Source organism: Budorcas taxicolor, chromosome 12, assembly GCF_023091745.1.
Source record: "Budorcas taxicolor isolate Tak-1 chromosome 12, Takin1.1, whole genome shotgun sequence".
Classification (NCBI taxonomy): Eukaryota; Metazoa; Chordata; class Mammalia; order Artiodactyla; family Bovidae; genus Budorcas; species Budorcas taxicolor.
In genome coordinates this window covers 34,627,685-34,655,378 of record NC_068921.1, presented here as the reverse complement: position 1 = coordinate 34,655,378, position 27,694 = coordinate 34,627,685, and the positions used below count along the sequence as shown (strand labels likewise).

Genomic DNA, 27,694 nt, shown 5'->3' with positions numbered 1-27,694 from the left:
CTAAAAAGGTGAAATAAAATCAACTCTTAACAAAATCAATGAGCACCTAATAAACTGAGTATATACCAAGTACTTTATACTCAATCATAAAAAGAAACCTCTTAAAATTCCAGTATAAAATATATAGGAAAGTTCTATCCTAGTATTTCCAATAAACACACATATACACAGCATGTCAAATCTTAATACAGGAAGATACTAAGTTTGATTTTCAAGGAACTATTTCTCAAGAAATACCAGTTATAATGACTTCATATGTACATTTGCTTTATTAAAATTGTGGCACTTATTATAATAGCAGAAATCATCACATGGCTCACATCCAGAAGCAATATAATAGTGGAGGCGCAAACATTCCTTATTACCAGTACAAGTAAAAAAAGTGGTAATATGTCCCATAAGCCCTTAATTGCATAAAATATTATACTGCACATCATTTACAGCCAGCACACTTAAATAAACTAATAATCATCTTTTATATTCTGCAAGGGATATAACGTTCATAGGACATTCAAACATGATAAAAATTAAACATCAGTTCTGAATTATTCATGGGGAAGACACAAGCTGATAATTCCTCTTTTATAACCTACTGGATATTGTCACATGATTTTACAATTTTTTAATGTCTTCAGAGTGAAATCCAAAGAAAAAAAAACTCCACTAAGTGCCATGTTGAAGGACAAAAAATGTTGAGTGCAGCACCTTTAGACAATGAAAGATCACATCCTGTCCAACCACACCATATAAATTAGGGCGTTTGTGGGAAACACATACAAACAAACATCAAGCAAATGCCCTCACAGGTGACGGGCGTGGCTTTGGCAAGCGGTTCTCCAAACAATATTCACATCCAGCGAGAACAGGGGCCACCACCGGGTCTCCCGTAATGCCATCTTCATGATCTGGGATGCCTGCAGGCCCAGGGAGGGGGACCTCCAGGAAGAGGATGTGAAGGGCACTCAGGGAACCCCAGTGGAGGCTGTCTGCAGAGTCTCAATCAAGTAGTAGTCAGGATAAAATACTGTTCCATGTTACACATGTGCTGAGTATCTAGCATGTAAAACTGCAACAGGCTCATAATCAGATCCAGCTGATAATGCACCCAAGAGGATCTGCTTAAAGAAACGATAAAGCTCCACAGATCTAATAGCCTTAATTTGTTTCAACCAATGATATGTCCAGTGTTTCATTAGCTCCTTCAAAAATACTGCATACATCAAAAACATAAAACTAACTCCTCCCACCCTCCACCACCAACCAGAGACCCAGAGACTCTATCTAACAGACCGCTGAGCTTTGGTGTGTAAAGTGCAGTTCACAGAGGTGCTGGCCGGCCAGCCAGCTGCATCCAGCAATTTCAAGTTCACCACCAGCCTCGAAACACTACTCTCTCAGGTCAAGGTCCCCTGTGGACATCCACGTTAATAAGAAGGCCGAGATTCTACCTGATCAACTCCCATGTGCTTCACCATCCCTGAATGCTGGCGATGAGGCTTAAGGAAGGACAGTGAGTCATATTTGTGCTACGACATGTCCGGGATCTAGCTCCCCACTTCTCCCCCGGTGTTGCCTCACACTTTCTGCTGTATGAAGTTTTCAAGTTTTATGATGATACAGGCAGTACACTCCATCACCCTCATGGCGACCTCAGACGTGAACCTGTCATTGGGGATCTGCGGGAAAGGCAGCAAGTCAGGGTACCTGGTCTTCAAGCTGTCCACACCGTAGGCCTCCAGGGTGTGGACGTCGTTGGTCAGGCCCTCCAGCTGCTGACTGTACTCCTCAATCTTCTGCGCCAGGGCCGTTGGCTTCACGTCCTTATCGGACTTGCCCCGCACGGCATAGTCGGCCGCGATGAGAGCCAGCTTGGCAGACAGGAAGCATTTGAAGCACACCCACTCGTTGGCATTCTTGTGCAGGTCGTTCCTGGCAGCCGAGAAGTTGGCCCTGGCCTGGCGCAGCCACCTGCGCGCCTCCACCGGGTTGCCAACTGTCTTGAAAGTAGGGGGGACAAAGAACCTCTGGGAGTACGTCTGCCCAGCCGGCGGTGGGCCTTTCTCTTTATTTTGCTGCTGCCGCTCGGATTTGTGGCTCGTGGCCTCCTGGTTCCACGATGTGTAAAATCTCTGGAAGGAGAACTTCTCCGACTGGAACCGGGTGGCTGAGGTGGGAAACGTCCGCCTCGAGGCTCTGTCTGCATTTTGATCGAGAAAGGCCTGTTTCTCTAACCTGTTAATCTCATTCTGCAGATGCTTGAAAACCTCATTAGCCATGTCGTGGTCCTCTGGGTTTTTGTCAGGGTGCCATTTCAAGTACAACCGCCTGATAATCTTCTTCCTCTCCGACTCAGGAAGCTTCCAGGCTTGCTCCACCACAGACGTCACCTCCTTTAGAATTTCTGGGAGAGAAGTAGCCTTGAGCTTTTTGGGGGAATGATGCTTGGAAGATGGGGTCTTGAGGCCCTCTCTCCCAGGGAAGAGGGGTGGAACGCTTCGAAGACCGGGGGCCAGAAACTCTGTGGGGCTGGTGGGGGTGGAGGGGGTGCTGTCTCTGCTCTGGGAGCTCTCCTCTGGCCGTGAGAACTTGTACAGATCCAGAGAGCTAACGATTTTGTATTCACTGTAGCCAATGTCAATCTGATAAATCTTTCCTAGGAAGCTTGAATTGTCGGCGTCTTCTCTTTCGACCTCCTGTACAATGATGGCGTACGTGTACGTTGGCTGGTATGACCCATAGATGTCCCCGCCTTCAGCATCGACAAGGTAACCAACGTACTCTCCCGGGTAAAAGACATTCATGGGGTCCATGAGCAGGGTGTAATGAATCTCAGCAGGTATTGGTGTGCCAGGCATTGGTAGTTCAAGTTTTGATGGTTCTGAAGAGTCATACTTCACACCTAGGCTGTCAAGCTTCTCGCTGATCCTGTAAATATCGTTGCAGCCCAGCATAGCAATTAGGTAGGACGTGTCAGAGATCAGGTTGTCGGTCGCCGACTTCAGCGTCATGGCCAAGGCCAGCAGGAAGTTGATGTCCTTACTGTCTGAGTGCTGTATGTACAGCAGGATGACGGCATTCCCAAACCGCTTCAGGAAAGCGAAGGTCTCGCTCCTGCTCTGGGGGATGGGGTTGAAGCCCTTGACCCGTAGTGTGGTCTGAAGCTTCTCAAAGCAGGACACCTTCAGCCCTTCACGGAGGGCCTTGCAGAGGCGGATGGCCTTCTCCTCGTTGGCCAGGAAGGCATTGTCATTCTCGTGCTTCATGATCCTGACAAGGCCTGCGATGAACTGCTCAGAGGACAGCAGGAGCTGCAGCCGGCCTTGGAGTGAGCACAGCGCCCCAAACTGGCACACCCTGGGGGTCTCCTCGTCCAGCTGCTCCTCCAGGATGCTGCTCAGCAGGCGTGGCCGCAGCTTCTGGGGAAAGAGCATGATGAGCTTGGTGTGGAAGCCGTGGTCCTTCCCCAAGTAACACTGGCTGAGGTCCACCAGCATCTGCACCCCGATGCTGCCCTGGATCCGGCTCTTGTAGTGCGGGGCATCGTCGAACACCAAGATGCTCGACCTGACCAGTCGGCCGTCCTGACTTGGCAGGTAGAGTGTGAGGTCCCGGATGTTCTCCAGGTCGCCCCGCACCTTGACAGAGTCGTTCTGCAGACTCCTGAACAGGCCAGAAACAACCCTCTTGACAGTGCGCATCTCGTTCGGGTCCAGCTGCTTCCCTTCAGAGTTCTTGAAGATGCGGCTCAGCACCTCCACGTACTGCTTGGTGGAGATGACGTCCTCAGTACCCAAATGTTTGAACAGCTGGTGGAAGGTGCCCAGCTCTAAGGGCAGCTTGTACAGATACGGCTTGAAATCGGACTCGTACTCCAGGTTGATCACCACCTCCTCTGGCTTCAGGAGCTTCCAGCCGTCTTCCACCATCACAAAAGCAACACCCCGCAGCTGGAAACGGAACTCCCTCTTCTCGGCACTGAGGAACTCGTATATGCTCCTCAGGACCTTGGCTCTAGTCCTGACCATATCCTCGTCCAGTGTCGTGATGTTGCACACGTTCCTGCAGTTGTTGATGACCTTGTCCACGGGGGGGTCGAGGTTCACATTCAGCAGGCTCAGAACCTGCTCCAGCTGCTCCTGGGGGCCGAGGTCACTCCCTGCTTGCTCCCTGATGCTCAGGGGCGTGGCTTTCTCTGGGAGGATGGGGCAGGACGTCCACAGCAGCTGCAGCACATCACACTGCTTGAACTTTGGGTTCACCTGGGCGCCACTGAACCTGATGAGGGGGAGTGTCCCATTCACCTCCTGATATTGAGGGTGAAATCGGATGAACTCTGCAGGGGCCCGTTCTGGACACAAGAAGGGGATCAGAGACAGTTCTTTTAGGAAGTCCCCCACAAACAGATCTGTTCGTTCCTGGAATATGTGATGGAGAAGGATGTCGACCGTGTTCTGCAGCATTTCCTTAGACCAGTTTTCCGTATTAGCTCGCACACTGATCTCCTTAGCAAACTGCAACAATTGCTGCTGAGAGAGGATGTGTTTCAGTCCAATGTTTCTTAAGAATTCTACCCAGGAGGTCATAAATGCAACTTGATTTTTGGGTTTTATAAGTTGTTCCAGTTTTTTAAAGAAGTCTTTCGGGATGAACAATTTTTCAGGAAGCATAACTTCAAAAACTCTTACAGTTCTGTCATAGAAATGCTTTGCTTGCTTTAGTCGGTTGTTAGCATCGTGGATTATCAATAAACCTTCCAGCTTTTCAAAAAGTTGTTCCTTAATCTCAGACAGCTCCTCAACATTCGACAGTCTATTCTTGAGATAAATCAAATGCTCTAGTTTTGCATCATAAGAGAGATTTTCAATTTTTGGTAAGAGGTGTTTCAAATATACCTCAAGATCATCCACGGGTACACAACCCAGCAGCTCATACAGTTCTTTCAAGTGTATTTTTTCTTCAAGAAATGCAGAGGATGATGATTGCGTCCATTTTTCCACTTCGGCGGAGGGAATACTTTTTGTAAGCATGTAGCATGTTCCAAACTTCACAATGCTCATGTAGCGACCACTGATGGATTTGTAGCATGGAAGGGACTTTAAAATTTTTATGTCATCTTGGGACATCAAGTGATTCAAATTGCAGTTGAAATACATCAAAAGTGCTTCAAAGTCATTTTCCACTAATTTTTCAGTTCTAAACGTTGAGGTTTGGACCATGTAATGCACAGCCTTCAAAATGCTTGTGGGGCTCTCTATGTTGGCCGTGTGAGAGGACAACAAAGGGACAAATGCACTGTCTTTGGAGCAGATTTTGTTCAAAGCCAGCTGAATGCAGCCAGCTTTCATGAGGGCATGAAAAACCTTATCAGTCTGGGCATTTGGGAAGACAGCGATGTGCATGAGGCTCAGCGGGAGCAGGACGTCCCCCTCAGGGACCACGAGCTGGCTGGCTGACACAGTGAACTTTGTTCCCGGGAGCAGGGCCCAGTCTCTCAGGGTGTCCACGACGGCGTCGAAGGCTGGCTTTGTCTCCTCTTGGTCCTCCTTCACGTTCATGGACTCGCTGATGAAATGCCAGGCATTCTTCAGCCAAGACTCACTGGCAAAGCTGTCTTTCCACTTGGTGCAGCTCTTGGTCTTGTACTCGCGGGGCAGCACAGAGGGCAGCAGGTCAGCAAAGCTGGAAATGTCAAACACTTTCGCAACTTTGCAGTTCAGTAAAATATTGCTGTACTTCAAGTACAGCGTGTTCATGAACAGGTCTTTGCGGGATGGGATCAGTTCGTGGTATGTTGTTAGAAACTTGGGACGTTTTGCATCAAAAGTTTGCAAAACACTGTCCAGGGTAATGAGAAGGGGCAGGCCCTCCACTTCAAACTCACTTTCTTCTGCGTCCTTAAAACAATAATCGACTAAAAGTTTTAAACTGTGGAAAAGCTTCAGGTTGGTCTGCTGGAGACGACAGGGCAGCTTCCCAATATGGCAGTTGGTGTCAGGGGAGGAAAAGGTCATTAAGAAAGCCCGGACATCGGCAGGGGTGACATAGCTCACGGGGATGTTGGCGTCCACAAGGCAGTGGTACAGGTTAGCAGTCTCGTCACAGTTATAAACCAGGTTGAAGCCGATCTCCAGGAGCAGGTGCTTCAGCCTGTAGACATTCTCTGCGACCGTTTTGCGTGTGGTGATGTTATAATCTGCGTTTTTAAGGTGCTGTAGCTCATCCTGCAGTAGATTGTCAAAGAATGGCCTGGTTTTATTTGAGGTGGACATGTTGACCCAGGTGATGATAACGGCGGAGTGCAGGTCAGAGCCGTCAATGCTGGGAGCGCGCACCACTGGAAGGAGGCGCTTCATGTCATCGTGGATGCAGCTGTACAGCGCCTTCACCAGACAGTACAGGTCTGGCTGGAGGTCCAGCCTGTTGACGGGGAAGAACGACAGGAACTTCTTCAGCATGTCCTTGACAACATGGATGGGTGTGCTCTGCAGGACCGAAAGCGTTGGGTCAGAGCCGGGGAAGTAGCGCTTCTTTAGCTGGGCCAGCAGCTCCACATACGCGGGTGCAATGAGCGCCGTCATCAGGCTGCTGTTCCAGTCACTGCGCACGCCGACCCCGTTGTCGTCTCGCCACAGGTTCCTGCGGGCCGAGTCCAATGCAAAGTGGCCGTTCACGTGGAATGGGAGCCCCGTCTCTAAAGAGAGCGGCAGAAAGCAGAAGACCCTGTGGGGCTTCTTGTAGTTGTGGGTGATACAGGCGGCCACGCCCCCGCGAGGGAAGAGCGTGATGTCCTGGTTCTTGTGCGCTGACACAACGCTCTTGGACACCTTGTCCATGCTGGAGAAGCCAGACCTGTTACAGATGAGCCATGTGGTGAGGCTCCCCTCAGAGTCCTCGGTGTCCATGGTGTAGGTGACCTGCTGCACTGGGATGTCTGGGAGCTGCCTCTTCTTTGTGACGCTGTCGATGACAGACGCATGAAACTGCTTCCTCTTCAGCCGGTCCCCATCAGTGATATTGCCCTTCACAGAATACAGCACGTTCAGGGCACCCGTGGCTTTGTCTATTTCACAAATAGAGATTTTTTCCATGTGGTTAAGAAACATTAACAGCTCTGCTCCATCTGACCGCAGCTTGTCCAGGAGGTTCTGGACCATCCTGTCTGATGATGGAACTGATGAGATCTCCGAAACCTTTGCCATCTCTGCGTTACGGAGAGGGAACCGGAACATTGTGCAGTTGTCCAGCTTGAAGTGGGTTCCCAGGTAAAGATCCAGAACGTCTGAGAACTGAGTTCTGAAATCTGCATCCAGGTCTCTGAACATGCGTCCAGGACTGACGGACGTGGCTCCCGGTGCATACCTGGCGTGAGGGTCGAAAATGCACAGGATGTCGTTGCCGGAGATGAAGGAGGGGCAGTCTGTGATGTGATACACGGAGTTGAACCCCACCCCGTACTGCCCGGTCTTACAAGGGTTCCCTTCCTTGGTGCCTCTGCCCAGGTTCTGGATCCCTCTGACGTCATCCTCCGTGAAAGGCTGGTTGTTGTACACACACAGCGCTGGCCCCTGCAAGGGCGCCCACTTCTCATCAAATATCCTGTCCACTGGGTGCTGCCTGGGGTCAAACACGAAGCAGATCTCCGTGGCCTTCGCGTCATCAGCGTTCTGAAGCAGCTCTTTCAGCATCTCCTTTTCTGAAGGATAGGCATTGAGGATGCTCTTAATTCTGCTGGTCAGTTTTTCTTTCTGCCCAAACTCCGAGCCCAGTGTCGTGAAGCACACATTGGATGCATACCGTTCCAGGGCTTTGTGCCGCTTTGGCACTGCACCCAGTTTCACGGCTACTTCCCTAGGTATGTCTGCATGACAGTACTTGACAGTGCTATCCTTCACTTTTATCCAGGGACAGTCATTATAGCACAGAGACTTCGCAGGGAGAAGCTTAAGGTTAGTATCCGGCAATAATATATGGCCATAATTTTTCTCACAAAATTCTTGTTTCTTTTCTCTAATGAGACTCCATATCCCCTCACTGATTATTCGCCGGCAGAGCTGAAAATTCTCTTCTGTTACTTGTTTGGTTTCTTTTTCTTGAGCTATGGATTCCAAAACGAGGGCAAAATCTTCCACAGTGAAAGACTGCCTCACACCCACACTTTCAAAAAGTTCACGGAAATTATTTTTATATTTATTAGGCAACTGATAAAGGTATGGGGCTGCTTCAAAATTTAAATGAAAAGCCACCTTTTCTGAGCTGACATACACATTTTCAACGAGAACGAAGCTAAAGGTTTTCAGCTTTTCAGTGACTGCCGTCTTGGTGCTGTCGCTCTGCATCATCGCCTCGTGGAGGTATTTGTAGCAAGCATTGGTGATGTTCTCCTGGTATAACGTGATCCCATCATCCACTGACTTTGCAACTTCTCTCAGCTGGTTTACAACCAGCTCAACTGTGGGCTTCCGGAGCAAACCCAGAAACTCCTTCACTGCTAAGGGCACAGACCCACAGCCTCTGAAGGAATGAGAATTTTCATTTAGAATTGGTTGCAAAAGACAGACTATATCCTGGTGCTCAGCTATATAGAGGTCAGTTGCTGCAAACATGGTTTCAGGCTTAAAGCTGTTGCCTTTCCAATCCAAAGAGAAACCTGCCGGCTTTGTCAGAAATGGGAGGAAGGGGATTGTTTGATACATTGCAGCAAAATCCTTTGCTCTTGGATCCCTTATCTTCAGTTTTTCATCAATAAGACTTAACAGGATGCTACTTCGTAGACAAGCAGCACCGTGATCACTTTTATTAATTTCAGCTACTGACTCTGCACGCTCCAGCATGTCATCCCACAAAATGTCATCCTTCGCCATACCTAGCTGGACTAGTTTGATCAGAATGATAGGGTTTAGATAGTCCTGAGTGGAACCGTAAGGAAATCTTCCGTCTTTAGTATCAAATAACTTAGCGACGCGTCCTTCAGGGTGGATTAATCTTGACGGTAAAACCAGAGGATGCCCCTCCAGAGAGCAGGGGATACATGGGGTAACACGGAGGATCCCTGAGAACTCATCAACTTTCTCATTTAGGACAAAATTCATTAAAGGATCTCTGAGTTCTGCTTCAATTTCCTGAATATTTGGGAAAAACACTTCTGAAAAAAACTGTCTCTCTGAAAATGTATTTTCCAGCAGTATCTGTTTGCAGCCAGCTTCTTCAAATCCTAGCTTTACCGAAGAAGGAAGTTCAACAGCACAAAGGTTTTTCGACCCTGTCTTCTTGAGGTATTTCAAAAATATCTTGAAGGCAGCTGGACCAACATCTCTTCTTTTAAGTATGGAGTCATCCAGAAATCTCACGTTCTTCATGGAGACCCACGTGGACCCGTCAGAGAAGACCCTCGTCAAGTCCTTCCCTTTGCCATGGGCGATGTCTTCATAAAACCCTTGGCAGATGACAGAAAAGTCATCGTGCACTAGGTCGGGGTCAGGCCACACAGTGTGGTAAGTGTAGTCCATCAGCTCTCCGCTGGCGGCTAGCTCACGCAGCACACTGAGAGCCTCCAAGTACGCTTTCACGACCACGTGCCTCATGAAGGTGGTGTTCCAGCGCCCCTTCGTGTCTGTCTTCCAGATCTCTTTCCTGTTTGAAGTAACAGCAAAGCACCCGTTGATGTGAACTGGCAATCCCGTCTTTATCCGCAGGGGTAAATAGCAGAACACTTCTCCAGCCTGTGGCCGCACAGCCCACTTCTGGTCCTGGACTTCAGCAAGGAGAACCGCCACAGCTCCACATGGCACCAGGCCCAACCTTCTCCCGCTCTCACTCAGGGAGAACTTGAGTGCCTCCCCTGTGTCCATGCAGGTACAGATCAGCCACGTGGTACAATCCACGGTTTTCTGAGGCAACTCATCTGACGGTTTTTTGGATTGGCCTGCCTTCGCCATTTCAAAGAGAACAGCCGGGTCATCTTCTGGACCTCTGAAAAGTGGTGACTGTAAGTCTGCAATCCTTCGGAACACGTGGTGAAATTCCTCCACTGTGATCTGCAGGATGCAAGACGACTTGGGGGCCTCGGCGGGGAGCTTTTTGTTACTGGTGCCACAAGTTTTCATGAGCTTAGCGGCTTCTTTTAGAACACTGATGACAGGTGTGGTCAGTGCTTTGGAGGAGCATGGTTTTTTTTTTATGATTATTGTGTCCTGTGCTAAGCTGGGATTGGTTTCCTCAATCTTCAGGTACTTCAAGTACATGGAGGTTACATTCTGAGTGAAAATGATGAGCCTGTGTCCACAGAGACTAAACTCATCCACCAGAGAGTAGATGTCAGCTGTGTTGTAGCAGGTGCTGCTGACCTCGCTCACTTTGGCTTCCTGCTGGGTTCTGAAGGACAGTCGAAACAGAGTCCCACTATAACTGTAGGGTGCCTCCACCGTCAGGGGCAACTGACAGTCAAACACGTTCATGAATGGCTTGAACTGATTAGGAAACTTCCTGAGTCTCTTCTGCTGCTTGCTCCAGTTAATTTTGATCCCAGGGTTAGACCTGTCCTTAATGTGCTTGCTAATGTGGTTGATGTTCGGGTCAAACATTATCATGAACTCTCGGCTCATAATGACAGGGATGTCCGTGATGTGGTACACAGAGTTGAACCCAAGACCAAATTTCCCAACCTTGTCAACTTCGGCCCTCTTCAGAGATTCCCCAAGCCTGGTTATGTTCACAAAGTCTGAATCTGAGAACTGGGAGTTGTTGAACGACCACAGAGCCGGCCCGTGGCACGCCGCCATCCCCGGGTCCAGGAGATTCTCTCGGATGTCCATGTTTCTTCTCATGTCAATCATGAAGCTGCATTCTGTTGCATTTGCATCATCAGCATTTTGAAGAAGCTCTTTAAAAATATCTGACACCGAAGGGTACTCTTCCAGAATGTTTTTGATCCTTACTGTCAGCGGTTCTCGTTGTCCTGACTGCTCAAAGCCCATGTTCTCAGGGTTGATTAGTCTTGTACTGAGGCATGGGACTTTCAGCCACTCAGCAGTTTTCATGGGTATGTCCTCATGTACCAAAATGATCGGCTCCACAGAATCTTCCAGTAAGTCATTCAGGTCATCAACTTTGATGTCACAGTAGCAGCATTCATGAATTGGCTTCATGATGAGCTTGGAAGGGTTCTTGCTATGATGTATAGGAACTGGTGTGTTGGGGCTTGCTGGAATCTGATTGCTGTAAAGCCACCTGATAATGTTCAACATAAGATGAAGATTCTGTTTGCTTTCCTGGTCACTGAGGTCTTGGTCACTTTTGAGATACACCTTCTGAATGACCATGGAAATATGATCTGCTGTCAACTCCTCTATTGAGCCACAGGCCTTAAACAGCTGGTGGAACTTTGCCATGGTTTTAGGCACACTATGCAAATAAGGCTGAAGGTCAAGATCATGGAATGGTTTTATCACAGCTTGGGTGAGAGGACAGAACTTTTTGCCAGTCCAAACCCATGGAAATTTTAAGGCTCTGAAAGCATCTTTCCCTTCATTTAAATGATCATGCATGAATCCATAAATTTCAAGCAAAATATGTTGGAATTGGTAGTAGTCTTCATCGCTAAAGGTCTTTGATGTATACCAATCCACAACGATCTTAAAGTGCTTTAAGACGGCGTTGATACCAGGTTTTGTGAGGATGCCTAAAGCTTTCTCCAAGTTTACATGGACGCTTTCCACGAGGGGAAGTGAAGAGCCAACCAGGATGGCATGGGCTGCATCGCACATGTCAGGGGGCACACAGAGCTCACAGAGGTCGCCCTTCCAGACTAAGGAGCCTGGGTAGTTTGGGGGCCTTTCCTTGCAAGCTGGAACCCATTTTATCTTCTTTAGGGTCGCCTTCCCTTCACATGAGTGCAGCAAGGCAGGGTTCTTATTTAAAACCAGTAAGAGTGTCCTGGCTTTCTTCAGGAGAGTGTCCTGATTTGGACAAGAACTGGCCTGTAAGGCTTCAATTTTTTTAGCCACTTGCACAACATCTTTCTCTTTGAGACTGGCTTCATTTTTCAGGCCAATCTGTCTTAAAGAGTGAAGGATGTCTGGGGAGGTAAAGGCCAAGGGCGGGAAACAAGCTTCCTCTTCGTCATAGAAGAGGTCCTTCAACACCTCTACGTCAGGGTCAAAGAGTTCGCTGGCCATCACCAGCCGCCCTGGTGGGAGCTGAATAAACTTTAGTGGCGTTAACCAATCAAGCACATTTGGGTTCTCACTTTTGAGAGAGGACAGGTTCTCAAGGACCCATAGCACAAGGTGTGTCACCTCTTCTTGAGAGTAAAATGTACTTTCTATGTCTTTTAAGATGAGCTTCAAGCAGCTGGTGGTCCTGACCTTCTCCACCTTCAGCAGGTTTGCCAGGCGGATGGTGGCCTCGTCGCTGCTGTCGACCACCGAGATGGAGAGCCGCAGGCCTGCCGGGAGTGTGGCCGCGGGGTGCAGGACCCTGCAGCCCTTCAGCTTGGTGTAGGAAGACAGCCCCTGGCTGGATGAATGGTTGATGCGCTTGAATATTGTCAGCTCCTGAATTATTCTCTTCTCCTTCTCACTGCTCTCAGTCAAGTTGGCCAAGAACTTACGCAGGGCATCTTTGTGCGTTGGAAGCAGCGATGCAACCTGGTTACACAGCTTCTGCAGAGGCATCTTCTCCATGATGTGCAGCACAGCACTTGGCGAGGGCAGGTGGATATATTTTTTAATAAGTGGGTGCTGTATGCAGGCATCTAATTTTTTAAGGACAATCCCTCCAAGCTTCTGTACCACGTCTGCTAAAAATTCTGGAAGCTGTGCTTCAGACTCATCATCTAAAATGACTAATGAAGGAACCCTGAGTCTGATGAGCTCCACACACGTCTGCCCTTCTTCTAGTGGGGTCCTGGGGATGAGCGGCATCTCATCAAATAAAGTCAGATCCTCTGAAAAATGTACATAGAGATGCTTCCACACCATCCTAAGCCATGACACAGATGGGTGCTTTCTGTCTTCATCGCATGGGTACCACTGGACAATCAACTCTCTGCCAGGCCAGAATGTGTTCATTACTTCTTTGATAAGACGTGCAAAGCGTTCTGGATTCAGGAGCTGAAGCTGAGTGCAGGGCCTTCCTACAAGTCACATAAAGAGATGCTATGAGTACATACAAGTCTACTGTCACTTATTTAATTTGCATATTCTTGCATATTAGATAGGCCTAGAAAGTCACTTTGAGAGTTTTAAGCACACTGTAAAAACACAACAATTTGGCATAATTGTGCTGACAGAGCCTAGAGAAGTAATATTTTTCTCTGGAAAGTGCTTACTTTATTTTTTTATAAATGTTATTTATTTATTTTATTTGCCTGCATCAGGTTTTGGCTGTGACACGCAGGATCTTCAGTCTTCATTGAAGCACGTGGGACCTTTAGTTGTAGCAAGTGCGATCTAGTTCCCCAGCCAGAGATTGAGCCAGGCCTCCTGCATCAGGAGCACAGAGTCTCAGCCACTGGACCACCAGGGAAGCCCTGGAAGTGCTTATTTCAAATAAATATATAGAATGCATTTACATGCGTTTAAAAAATTACCCTATAGAATCATACAAATGGAATCAACATGGAAAATAGTTTTTAGTGGTGATTTGACCACAAATAAGAGCATCAAAGAAAATGTGAATAAAGCTTAAAGAAGCCTCATTTTATTTAAGGATAATTTATAAGCAGGCCCTGTAAGAATTTTTCTTTGTGGTGCTCCCAGGAGCCGAGCAGCTGAAAGGATAAAGCGAGGCTCCAGGTGAGGGTATGGGGACTGATGTCCCTGTCCTAGCTGACCCAGGCTGCAGGAGCTGAGGCAGCCAGGAGCCTGGAGCTTCCTGTCCACCACGACTGGACGTTTGAGGAGAAGGGGCTAGCGCGGCCTCTCTGGAACTTGAGGGCTCCCTGGAGAGAGGAAGGGGCTGAGGTTACAGCTCTGAGATGCTCTGTGCGTGTCCAGGCAGGGAGCATGGCCACAACCCTCTGAGGCAGAGTTCACTTGTGCTTATCACCCAGGAAAGGGCACTCTTCTGGACTCTGGCCTTGGCAGCAGTGCTTTAGGGATAAGCAATGGGACACCGGGGCCAGCTGTGATGGCATGCTTTCCCTACCAGGTAGCAGCACTCTGGGACTATTGATAAGCCAAGAGGCTAGTAAGGTTTTCTCTGGGGAAAAAACATGTTTGCTGATTTTCAGCCACTGGTCTAGAAAAGAACATTTTATTTCTAAGCACATTTTGTGTTTCCGTGCATTTGTCTACAATACCAGGAATAATAAAATTTTAAAATAACATAATATACCTGTGAGTACTTGCCTATACAGGGAAATAAAAAGCATCGCAAATTCAATATTATGCAAACTAACATTCCATTTTTTCCCTAGCATACATATAATATCTAGACTCTGGAAAGACTAATTTTGGAAAAAAATTAAAAGGGGAACACCTCAAGCCCCTTGAAATTTTGTCCATCATTATCTGTTAACCAGGGAATGACACTCTTATTTCACGGACTCACACACCAGGGAGATGGCCTTAACTTCTACCAAGAAGATTCTCTCTCATGTTACAATAAGACATTTAAAATTACTGCCACAGAAGTTTAAGCAAGGACACACTTCTGCAGCTATTAAAGACACCAGTACCCACGTCCTGATTATTGTCAGTTTCTACACTATGTGGTGTTGGAGAAGACTCTTGAGAGTCCCTTGGACTGCAAGGAGATCCAACCAGTCCATTCTGAAGGAGATCAGCCCTGAGATTTCTTTGGAAGGAATAATGCTAAAGCTGAAACTCCAGTACTTTGGCCACCTCATGCGAAGAGTTGACTCATTGGAAAAGACTCTGATGCTGGGAGGGATTGGGGGCAGGAGGAGAAGGGGACGACAGAGGATGAGATGGCTGGATGGCATCACTGACTCGATGGACGTGAGTCTGGGTGAACTCCGGGAGTTGGTGATGGACAAGGAGGCCTGGCGTGCTGCAATTCCTGGGGTCGCAAAGAGTCGGACATGACTGAGCGACTGAACTGAACTGAGCTGAACTGACACTATGTCACTTAGGGTGAGTCAGGCAGTAGTGTTTAAGAAGTCACAAAATCTTGTCTATAGTCTGACTAGCACAGCCTCCTTGGTCTGTGAGTCCCATTAAAATATTATTTTTTAATTCATTTTTAATGTTCTGAAAAATGCTTACTGAATTAACTATAATAAAATATCCAAATCACAAGACAAGGATATAATACCAAAGATACAAAAAAAGAGTTAGAAATTAAAATTCCAAACACTCAAAAAACAGAAAAACCAAATGTGCAGCACACTGTGTTCCATGTTAATAACTGTCACCCAACATGCACTCTGCAGATAATCCTGTCCAATAACCTTGCGTGGAATTCAGCAGCCTATAAGCCACATACCTACCTTCAGGACAGCTGTCTAGTATCAATGTGCAAATAAAATGTCAATGATATGCACACACCACATGAAACATGCGATTGTGTGCGCCACGTGTAACATGTGATTCATGCATACACCACATGTAACGTGATTGCACACACCACATGTAACATGTGATTGACGCACCCACCACATGTAACATGCGATTAGCCAGTCATGCTCTGATGAAACAAATCATGGAAAATAAAGGAGAGAGAAAATGTAGTAAGAGACATTTCTAAGCACAGAAGTCAATTAAACCTGGAGTTCTGATTTCTGTTTATTTAGTAGTTAAGCTTTCAGCTTTTACCCTAAAGTATAAATGTTAACACAGAAAAATGTCTCCATGCCCTGGATTGGGGCACCCTTGAAATTGTGAAGCACCTCAACCAATATTCATAAAATAATTCAACAGAGTTTATTAAATGACTTGTGCTTCTGTGGCCCTGCCTTTAGAATTATCAGCATTGTCAAAAGAGGTTAAGTATTTCATGCCAGGCATGTTTCTAGAGACAGAGAGTGTTTATCAGTTTTAACTATTTAGGAACAACTCTGCTCAGACTGGTTTGTGCTTTACTGTGGGTCAGCTCAAGGTAAAACCGTCAGCATGCTAAATCTATGGTTCAGCCCTCACTTTGAGGAAGATTTTCCACGTGGATGGAGACAGGATGCTACAGTCCACTTGAAAATAAGATGAGGTGCCAGTTAAACTGTAGGCCATCTGTCAGTCAAATCTTCAAAGGAAGAAAAAGGAAACAAAGGACAGAAAAGCAGCACACAGGGATGGAGAGGGCAGCTCGGTGGTGAGCCCGGTGCTCCCGGTGCTCTGCAAGGGCCCAGGGAAGCCTCCCTCTACTCCACAGGGCACCAGGCTGGCTCAGAACAGCACTGCGAGCAGAAGTCAGCAGTGGCACTGCAGCGCCGCCCTCGCTTCCATCCTGAACAGGAGACAGACAACAAGTCGGGGGGGTGGCCGACACCACCCACAGCACCCCCCACCCTGGGCAGGTGGCTAACCATGCAGCCTGCTGACAACAAGACTCTGCCTTCCGCTGTGATCACTCCTTAAAGATGTAGGAATGCAGTCACGGTAGCTGTGAGGGATCAGCCACTTTTCTTACAAGCTAGAAAACAAGGTTAATACTTACATGAATTATCACTATAACAGTGACTTAGCTTCTAAATTAATTTTAGCTTCAAGGAATAGACTAACTCCAAAAATAATGTTTACTATAAAAACAGTTTCTATAAAGCTAATCTCATATCCTGATTTTCCAAGGGAAACACAAACTGGAGGAAAACAGTACAAGTTTATCAAAACTTTTTATAAAAAGACAGTCAATAACTGATACTTCACCGACAGAGATCCTAGAATGGATGTCCCTCTGTCCATTTCAATCTCATCATGTAACAAGTGTGGGCACTCTCACCCTTCCATTAAATCCCACAGCTTAAATACCAATCTCAGCATAATTGTTTCATTTGAGACTAAATGTTCTATGAACTGAAACATGGCCTGATTGTGGTGTGTGTAACAACCACCTATGTACTCTACTAGTATAGTTTCCTCTCTCCTTTAATTGTTAGCACCAGAAAATAATACTGACACAACTTCTAGCTACTGGGGTAAATGAAAAAACAGGATTCAAAGAATCAAATGAACAAAAACATCAGGCTGCAAATGAATACAACATTTAGTCAGTCATCATACCTGAGTATCCCCAGAGAAGTTGTTGTGCTAGAATATAATTAAATCCGTTCTTAGAAAAAGCCGGAATTGTCACAGTTTTCACATAATGGCTACAACAATTATTCTGAATCTTAAGATAGCACTGTTTTCAGAATCTTACACATCATTATGTAAAAGAAAAGCCATAAACAAACTCCAAACATAGCAGAATATACATTTAAGATTTAAGGATATACTTCAATATAATTGACCTAGGTTCAATTCCTGGGTCAGGAAGATCTGCAGGAGAAGGGATAGGCTACCCACTCCAGTTTTCTTGGGCTTCCCTTATGGCTCAGCTAGTAAAGAATCCACCTGCAATGCGGGAGACCTGAGTTAAATCCCTGGGTTGGGAAGATCTCCTGGAGAAGGGAAAGGCTACCCACTCCAGTATTCTCACCTGGAGAATTCCATGGATTGTATAGTCCATGGGGTTGCAAAGAGTTGGACACGGCTGAGCACTTTCAATATAAACTTTCACTTTCAATATAAACTAAATCCAAATTATGAAGCATTCCTACCATATGTCTGATTCAACTGCTTTTCTTCTACTTCCTCCAAAACCCATTTACCTGCTCTTCTAACTTCCAAGAGTCACCCATTTACTCAAGTAACTTAATACAGAAATAACCTGTAATGGAAAAGAGAAAACAACAGAATCTTCACCCCAACTCTGAAGCTCCAGAGAGTCCTAAGTCCTTCAAGCTCTTTCAGCTTGTGTCTCTGTCCCTCAGAGGAGGATGAAGGTGGAGAACAAATCAGACACAGAAGATATGCATTTGAAAAGAAATTCTGACTCACGGCCACACTACAAGCATCTGCCTGCTCATATCCCCGTCCCCGCAGCTTCATCCCACCTAGCCCAGCAACGGAAGCTCAGCATCAGCCTATCAACCTGGCACTGGGAACATGAAAGAGACTAGTGGGTGGCTTCCTAGTCTGTCTGGCCCAGGAAACCGGGGCTGTGATCAGGCAGAGAGGATTAAAAGGGCCGTGACAGGCTTGAGTGACACAGGTCTGCATGGCCTACAGGGGCAGGGGCGTGGTGGGCAGCGGGGGGGCCGGGGGGGGGTGGCAGTGGGTGGCACAGAGAGCCTCTCCGTGGAGGAGACTTATGGGTTGCAGGCAAAGAGATGAACAGAAGCCCTCAGGCAGGGTGCAGGAGAGAGAGTATTTTAAGCAAAGGGGATGCTGTGTGCAGAAACACAGATACGCGAAAACCTGAATTCGTGTAAAAGAAAACTTTACCAAGCGTCCACCTTGAAGTGGGCACTGTGCCGCGTCAGGGTGACAAACCTCACAGGGCTCTGCTCTCTTGGATGAAGGGAACTCTGGTCTCTGGAGGCCAGTCACGGAAGCCCCACAGGCCACACAAACAAGACCGGACCTGTCTGGAGCCAGGACACACACTGGAACCCATCAGCGGACGGTGATGAGATGAGCATAGCAAGGAGGAGGCCCTGCGCGCTAACAACACAGCCGGAGAAGGGCGATGCAGAAATTCCATCCCCAGAGCCCAGAGACACGAGAACAAGGGTGGTAATGGTGCCGTGCTCACAAGGAAAGATCACACAAGAGGCGAGACAGATATGGACACAAGATGAGGACATGAGTGGGGAAAGCGTGGACTTCGAGCTCCCTGAGGAGCTCCATGGACAGAATGACAACAGTGTTTCTCATGAGCCAGGTTTCATGTTAAACTACACGCTCCATGCACACCATCTTATCTTCAGAGAAAGCCTGCCAAACTAAAATATCACTGGAGAGGTTGTCAATAGCCTGCCTGATGGCCATCATGCAAACTGGATAAAATTCAGCTGGTAGGCTGGGACTGCCTGCCATCCGCCACTCAACCCTTTTTCTCATTTCATTACACTTGTAAGAAAGAAAGCAATCTTTCATTTCATGTAATTGAATCTCATGCGCTCTAGATACACTTTTCTCGAAGGATGTCACTGATGAGGAAAGAGGCTCACAGATATCAGGTAATTTGTTGAAGGTCACACAATGGAGGAATCAAGTCTGAGCCCAGATCTGTGCACTGACAGAGCCTGGGCCCATACCCCCTACGCTGCACTGCACTGTGAGTCCTGAAACTGGGCACCAACAGAAGACGTACAGACCACTACAGGTGTGTGATCAAGGGACCTGGGTGAACAAGGAGGCCCAAAGACCATAAGGAGTTCCTGAACTGACCCTCATTAAGGAGTCAACTAAGGAACAGGAATTCACAAATAATTCTTAAAAGCAGGCAAAGAAGTATCAGGACAATGAGAGAGCCGGGGATTCAAAGATGAGTGACCAGTAGGAGCAAAGCCTCAGGGGGACCAGGTAAGAAGAACAAAACAATTTCACTGGATTTAATAAATTTTAAAAAGTCATTAACTGGTGATCTCAGTCAGGCAATTTTATTGCACTGAATGAGAAGTGCGTCTGCAGAGACAACAGATGGTGAGCAAGTGCAGACGACAAGCATGTGCCACTCCCCCAGATGCTGGACTACACAGAAAGCAAACTAAAGTCAAGGTTGGCTTTGTTTCCCCCAAATGGAGAAGACTCTGTGGATCACAACAAACTGAGGAAAATTCTTAAAGAGATGGGAATACCAGACCACCTGACCTACCTCCTGAGAAATCTGTATGCAGGTCAGGAAGCAACAGTTAGAACTGGACATGGAACAACAGACTGGTTCCAAATAGGGAAAGGAGTACATCAAGGCTGTATATTGTCACCCTGCTTATTTAACTTATATGCAAAGTACATCATGAGAAATGCCAGGCTGGATGAAGCACAAGCTGGAATCAAGATTGCTGGGATGAACATCAATAACCTCAGATATACAAATGACATCACCCTTACGGCAGAAAATGAAGAAGAACTCAAGAGCCTCTTGATGAAAGTGAAAGAGGAGAGTGAAAAAGTTCGCTTAAAACAACATTCGGAAAACTAAGATCATGGTATCTGGTCCCATCACTTCATGGCAAAAAGATGGGGCAACAATGGAAACAGTGAGAGACTTTATTTTTGGGGCTCCAAAATCACTGCAGATGGTGACTGCAGCCATGAAATTAAAAGATGTTTTCTCCTTTAAGGAAAACTTATGACCAACGTAGACAGCATATTCAAAAGCAGAGACATTACTTTGCCAACAAAGGTCTGTCTAGTCAAAGCTATGGTTTTTCCAGTAGTCATGTATAGATGTTGGACTATAAAGATAGCTGAGCACCAAAGAACTGATGCTTTTGAACTGTGGTGTTGGAGAAGACTCTTGAGAGTCCCTTGGACAACAAGGAGATCCAACCAGTCCATCCTAAAGGAAATTAGTCCTGAATATTCATTGGAAGGACTGATGCTGAAGCTGCAACTCCAATACTTTAGTGACCTGATGTGAAGAACTGACTCATTTGAGAAGACCCTGATGCTGGGAAAGATTGAAGGCAGGAGGAGAAGGGGACAACAGAGGATGAGATGATTGGATGGCATCACCGACTCAATGGACATGAGTTAGGCTCTGGGAGTTGGTGGTGGACCGGGAAGCCTGGCGTGCAACAGTCCATGAGGTCGCAAAGATCAGGCACGACTGAGCTACTGAACTGACTGACTGAACTGAAGCGTGCAACTGCAAATGAGAGGCGACAGAGTTAAATAGTGAGAGCACAATCAGTACCATAGTACTTAGCTGAGGATTTTACATGTGAAACAAGTGGAAGATAAAACTATCACATGGTGAGGTATTTTGTTGGGGCTACACCCATTGCCAAAGAAAACACTTCCCATGCAGCTGTACTTCCAAGTGTGGCTAATCAGATTTTACTTATAATTAGGAAAGAGAAGCCCACAGTGCTTTGTGTCAGCAAAAGGATCACATAATCTGTTTTTGCAGCCAAAAAGATTCACTGACGTTTCACATCTGTGACGTTCCCACCGTAGGAAGGGAGCCCCACAGATGCAGCCCTCTCAGCCTCTCTTCTCATACTCTTACCCCACACACCAGCAAGATGACTGGCTCATCGACTTCTCAGTGTAGGAAGAAATGCCTGCCCCTGCCCAGGGGGACGGCCGGGGTAGCTCCCACAGCTCCGCAGTGCAGGGCATGCTGGGAAGTTGAGGTCCCCAATGCTGCCTGTGACCAGCCTGGTGAACTCGTCCATCTCACCCCAGAGGTCACAGTACAGGCCCACAGTGTGCCCTAAGCCACGCCCCCAAGACCAGGGTCACCGCAGTGACCCAGGGCTGACCAGTAAGGTCTGCCCACTGGTTCCTCTCTGCATCTTCCTTCACCAACTGGAGTCCCAGGAAAGGAAAGCAAAGGGGTCATTACTGAGTCCCCACTGGCCCTACACCATAATGTTCTCCAAGCAGTAAATCTGTTCATCAGAATAAAGTGACATCAAAAATACATTTCTGTCTGGAACTAATGGTACAAAACAACAAGAAGGATGCCCAGGAGGCAGTCCCTTCACCACATGGTCAGCTAAAGACACCAGAAAGGCTAGAGACCAGGATGATTAAATAATCACAAGGGTGGCAGGCTAATATTAATACTTAAATCCAGATAAGTTGACAGTGAAGACAACTCCTGGGAAAACTAGCTGCACATCACAGGTGACAATAACAGCAAAGACATCCCTTCTAGTGTAAAACCGGGAACCAGAGATAAAACACGGAGTTTACAGATGATTCCAAAATAACAAATCAGAACTCATAGTAGATGAGAAAATGAGAACACACACAGAGTGGGAAGACTCAGCTTTACAAAGATGTCAAATTACTGAGTTAACAATAGGTCCCCACTCATGCGAGGCTAGAGAAGAGGCTGTGGCCATGCCCTGTGCCACAAAGTACTTGAAAATTCTAAGTAAGACCAACATTATCCTGCTGGTCTTCTACCCTTTGAACCTGATTTGATTCTGAATTATTTTCAACTGATTTCCAACTCCCTACCTACCTCAGAAACTAATGCACATGAACAAAAATTCTCCCTTCAAAACAAAGTGAAACCACACAATGAAACAGCACAGCTGTGAGAAAGAACGGTCTGCAACTGCGGACACCAAACTAGACGATCCCAAATTCAGGGCAAGTGACCGCAGCAGACTGTGTGCACATGGATTCCCCCCACAGGAAGCCCCGAGTCCATCTCTGCTGTCGAGAGTCAGGGTCACAGTTGCCCTTGGGTGGTCGCAGCCAGTCTTCTGGTTCTGATCTGGGCATGTTCAGCTTATAAAATTCCAGACCTATGTTTAAGGTAAGTATACTTTTCTGTGTGTACACTGTATTGCAATGTAATGTTTTACATAAGAAGATAATAGAGAACTTGGGAAGTGAGAACTTGTAAAACTTTGGAGCAGAGAATGGCAGAGTCATAGGAAAGAATCCACAGTAAGACTCCCCACAAGGCTCTTCTAAAGCTCCTGACACGGGGAACAGCAGCATCCGGACCCCCTCCGGCTCACACCGCATTGCCCACAGCCTCCCTGAACTCCATCCTGAATCAACACCCCAAGCCCCAACTCCTTTCGCTTCCATTTACAGGAATGAAGGTGCATGACCATTAGCAAGCTTTCCTTTAGCCGTTACCTTTGAAAACAAACCAGCACACAGTACAAAAGACACGTCACAAAGAGCACACTTTACAACCTTACCTAGTAGAACAAACCCAGAATTTTTCAGGCCAATATCTAACTTTAAAAAAAGTTCAATATCCTTCAATTAAAAAAAAAAAAGAGTGGCTGAAAGAATATAAACAAACAAACAAAAAGTTCAGGCAACAGTCTTACAAAGGTGCTCACAAAAGTTGAAAGATAAGGTTAAACAGAACCATGGTGATTTTTGTCCCAATTATTCTGTCTTTTCCTAAAAAGGACTCCCGATAGAGGACACCCATTCCTGCCTCGGCCCCAGGAGTCCTCCCGACCCTGATGCACAGGTCTCTTTTCAACGTGCAGGTCCCCAAAGCCACCCCAACACAACCACGTGGAACCCTGGAGGCAGGTGGCGTGGGGGCAGAGCAGGCGGACCCCGTCTCCCCTCGTGTGTCCACCTAACCCACAGCAGTGCTCTCACAGCCACGCGGGCCACCAGGGAGGAGGCCGGGGGCAAAAATCGGGAAAGAAATGGGGAAGTACTGCAGGCCCGTGAGGCACTGTGCAGGGGTGAGGACCACCGCCACACCCTAACCCTAAACACAGGTTTCTAAACACAGGACCACCTTTGCATTCGGACAGACGTCAGCATCCACGACTGACACATCTCAAACCACAAGTACATGAGGTTGAACCGTATGGAGCTGCTGACCAATAGGCAATTCCATATTCATTCAACTTAACAGGAAACACATAAATTGTTCACATTTTTATAATTACACTTATTTTTAAAAAGCTAAAATAGCTATAATACCTCGGGTTTGGGCAGCTTCCTTTAAAGCAGCTAGAAGGTGAGGCTTCAAGTTATCCAAAAGAAATCTTCCTTCCAGACCTGGGAAAAGGGATCTTAAAAGTGACAGAAATGCAGCAATTTTTAGTAGATAAGTCCAATGATATAATTTCAAGCCAGTTATATGTGCTCACTATTTTACCTAAGTTACAAGGCACACCTCAAATCACACACAATGCTTGTAATCCAGGTGTGGCTTTAAACCCTGAGGCAGCATGCAAACCCAGGGACGGTCCAGAACACCTTAGAGAAACATGTACTGTATTCCCTGAAATGTCAATAGGCATCCTGAGCTATAATTGGGGTTTCCCTGGTAGTTCAGAAGTTAAAGCGTCTGCCTGCAATGCTGGAGACCCGAGCTCGATCCCTGGGTTGGGAAGATCCCCTGGAGAAGAAAATGGCAACCCACTCCAGTATTCTTGCCTGCAGAATCCCATGGACGGAGGAGCCTGGTGGACTACAATCCACAGCGTGGCAAAGAGTCGGACACGACTGAGCGACTTCACTTTCTTGAGTATTTTGGTGAATTTATTTTCATCAAAATAATTTCCTTTTGACTAACTTTAGTTATTACTAGCTCTTTGCAGCCATTCTTTTCTACATTCCGTTATTAGAATTTCCAGGAACAACGGCTTGGACCGCTTTTTAACGGATAAACATCTGGAGGCCCTTCCACCTTAGAACGTAACGGTGTGTTCTTTCTAACGGAGCAGCTCCGCAGAGCCCCCTAAGACCGCACGCCGACGTGTGCCCCGCCTACCTGGGGTGCTCCTCTGAGGCGATGTAGATCACGTCCTGGTCGCAGGCAGACGAGGAGAAGGGAACGAAGGCCCCGCTCTGCAGCGGCAGCAGCTCCAGCCCCAGCAGCTCGCCGTAGGCCTGGTCGGAGAGCACGAACTCCAGCAGATGCAGCCTCTCGGGCGTACCCGCGCCGCCCAGGCCGGCCTTCCGCAGCACCTGCCGGGTCCACGCAGGCGTCACCTGCGTCAGCGGCCCGGCGCTGGAGGCCATGAGCTGCGCGGCGGCAGCCAGGTGGGCCGGGGCCCGGACCACCTCCTTCCCCGAGCACTGCAGGAAGCGGAGCACGGCCGGGGCGTAGTCCAGGCCCTCGTCCAGATCCGAGAAGCATGCCTGCTCCAGGGGGACCCAGTGGCCGCCCAGGGAGGGCAGCACCTCGTGCTGGAAGAGCTCCTGGAACAGCGGCTCCAGCGCCGGCCGCCAGGGCAGTTTGACCTGCGCGGCATCCGGCCACAGCCCGTAGACCCCGGCCACCGAGAGCGGCAGCCTGGGGCTGCAACCGGCCCGCAGGCGGGCAATGGCGTCGAGGATGAGGGCGGCGTAGGCCCTGGGCACCACGCTCAGCACGAGCAGCTCGTTCCACACGGCGGCCGGGTCCCTCCACTGGTCCAGCTCCCGCCACTTGATGCTCCTGCGGTTGTCCGTCAAGCCGAAGAAGCCGCTGACGTGGACCGGGAGTCCAGTCCGGCTCTCCTCGCCGGGCGGTAAGGGGAGGAAGCAGAAGGCTTTCCCTGAGAACCCAGCCGCAGCGCCTCCGGCCCCGTTCTCCTCGGCGGGACCCGGCAGGGGCGTGGCGATGCCGATGACTGGGACGAAGCGCAGCTCGTCGGCCAGCGTGTCCAGCTGCGCGCTCAGGCCCCGGCCGCCCACGCTGTTGCACACCAGCCAAGACGTTTCCCGGGCGCCCTGGGCGCCCCCGTCCTCCAGGACGATGCTCACGGGGTACGTGACGCACGTGACGCCACCGCTGGGCACCCGCTCACAGTAGTCACTGAGGGCGGCCCCCAGCGCCTCCACCGCCCCTGGCCGCTCTGGCGCCGGCGCTGCCGGCTCGTGGGCCGTCACTCTGAAGACCAGCTTCTCCGAGCCGTCGGCCTCGCGGACGTGCAGGGACACGCCCTGCACACTCTTCAGGAAGAGCAGCACCGTGTCCGCGTCCGCCTGGAAGGACTCAAACAGCTCCAGTACCTTCTGCTTGTTGTAGAGGGTCCCGCTGAGCTGGGAGGGCTGCCGCCGAAGCGGGAAACGGAAAAACGTCCCTGGGAAGCTGCCCTTAACAAACGTCTCCTTGGTGCTTCCAAAAAGGCCAATAAACGGCGCAAACTGGTCTGAAAGCTCGCTGATTTCTTTGCTGTCATCTCTGAGATTCCAACACTGGCCTGATTCGTGCGGACCGAACAGCGTCTGATGAGGATCTAACATGCCAATCTGGTCACCACTAAAGATGCAAGGAACATCTGCAAAGGAAAATTCAAGTCACCATCAACTCTGAGCTATACTGACACTGATAATCACAATTACACTGCCCAGTTACACGTGGAGAAGCGTGAGCCACAGAAGGATTCTAAACAGAGTTATCTTAAAATGAACTAAGTCTTGCTTTGGACACATAATTCTTTGAATGCAAAAAATGATTTCTCTTTAGATTCAAAAAGCACCAGGCATTGAGAGGCTTTAAGTGATTATTGTGAAAACCTAAGATGTATCTTCAAGCATTTACTAAATTAATTAAAATACATAAGGAATATTTGGATATTTACACTCTCCCTACAGCCTTGTGAACCCAACTAAACAGAACAGAGTTGTAGCCTGTGTGCAAAACAAAATTTCAACCACAGATTCTCTGAGAGAATGAGAAAGAACAGGTGATCTCAAGCATGCATCCTGGAGTGAGTCTGAAATGGACAGTGACTTGAGTACGTAACCTTCACACAAGATCTCTGTGGGGTCCACCTGTGACACGCAGGGTCACCGACTACAGGCTTAGGCATCACAAGCACCAAATCCTGAGCTCTGGGGTATTTTCAGTAGGAAATGTTATGTCCACTAGCCCACCACCACGTCCAGTCAAGAAGGCTGGTCCACAGACCCCCATTGTCCACAGTCCCATCTGCACTCCCATTACTGAAACTATGTCAGGGAGAAGCCTGGTGGCTGGAGAGCAGAATGCATGACCTTGGCAAGTCCTTGGATTAGAGGCCAGCACCCAGGGAACCCATCCCACATAAGTGTGCTGGTTCTCAAACAGGGAACAAACCCACACTGAGAGCAGATACCGGCCGCCAGGGGACTCTATAGACAATACACCCCTGACAACAGGCTCCATGCTTATGCAACGCACAACTGTGTCCCCATAAAATTTAAAAACTACTGCATGTCACAGATGTGAGGAGTAACTCACAAATAATTGAACACATGACTGTTAATATTCACATAATTGTTATATAACATAATGACTTCATCAGTTTTATTATGTAATACATAATATTACTTAACACAATACTATACATTATAACACTGTAAATGCAATTTTAAAAATAGGTTTGCTAAAAATGGGCCATGGTGAGGATGCTTCTGCGTCCCACTTGCTCAGGGCAGTCCTAATTCGGGCCAGTGGCCAAGAATAATATCACTTCTTAACCCTCAGGACTACCCCAGTTTGGGCGATCAATTACATGTTACTCTAGCAACAGCTAGAACTCTGCCAGCGCAGCCCCTTCTTCTGCAAGTTCAAAATGCAAAAACAGTTCCAAATTAAGCCATAACTGGTGCTGATTTCATTAAAAGCTTTATCACAAAACCACAGTAAATACTAAGAACTCTGGTTCCAGAAGAACAGCCCTAAAAGTTACAAGTATTTCCTAGTGTAACTGAATCAGAAACCTCATATTCTTTCTAGACTCTAAACATGACTTTAAAGTAATCATCAAAATACTCAAGTTCTAGAGCAAAACTTCTATAGGGAAAGTGAGAAACCAAGATCATTTTAAAGTTCTCTGTGTCAACTGGATATTATATTTCCTTCTTCTTGTTATTTAAAAATATGTACAAGAAAATCTGTGAAAACCAGTTTGCCTGACTCAAAAATTTGCAGTACAAAAGTTTTTAGAGTAACAATTTTGTGTAGGCTTTCAACTGCTGACGTAAAGTCTCAAACTTCACAGAAAATGACTGACTATACTACATTGATTCCACCGGAAATGATGACATTAACTTTTGCATCACACGATGCAGATTTGATACGGTTACCAAGATAACTAGAGAAA

The 27,694-nt window shown here is 47.6% G+C and overlaps 1 protein-coding gene across 1 annotated transcript in view; it reads right to left on the bottom strand.

The window, feature by feature from the left end:
• Nucleotides 1–285: 285 nt before the first annotated feature.
• The window catches only part of SACS (sacsin molecular chaperone), a 41,465-nt gene continuing 14,056 nt past the window's right edge, over nucleotides 286–27,694 (bottom strand). Inside the window, exons 7-10 of the mRNA XM_052650110.1 lie at nucleotides 24,391–25,885; nucleotides 23,595–23,686; nucleotides 17,178–17,204; nucleotides 286–13,132 (exon numbers count right to left, since the gene is read on the bottom strand). Coding sequence (XP_052506070.1) covers nucleotides 1,575–13,132; nucleotides 17,178–17,204; nucleotides 23,595–23,686; nucleotides 24,391–25,885 — 13,172 coding nt within the window. The 3' untranslated portion in view covers nucleotides 286–1,574. The remainder of the gene's footprint in view (nucleotides 13,133–17,177; nucleotides 17,205–23,594; nucleotides 23,687–24,390; nucleotides 25,886–27,694) is intronic.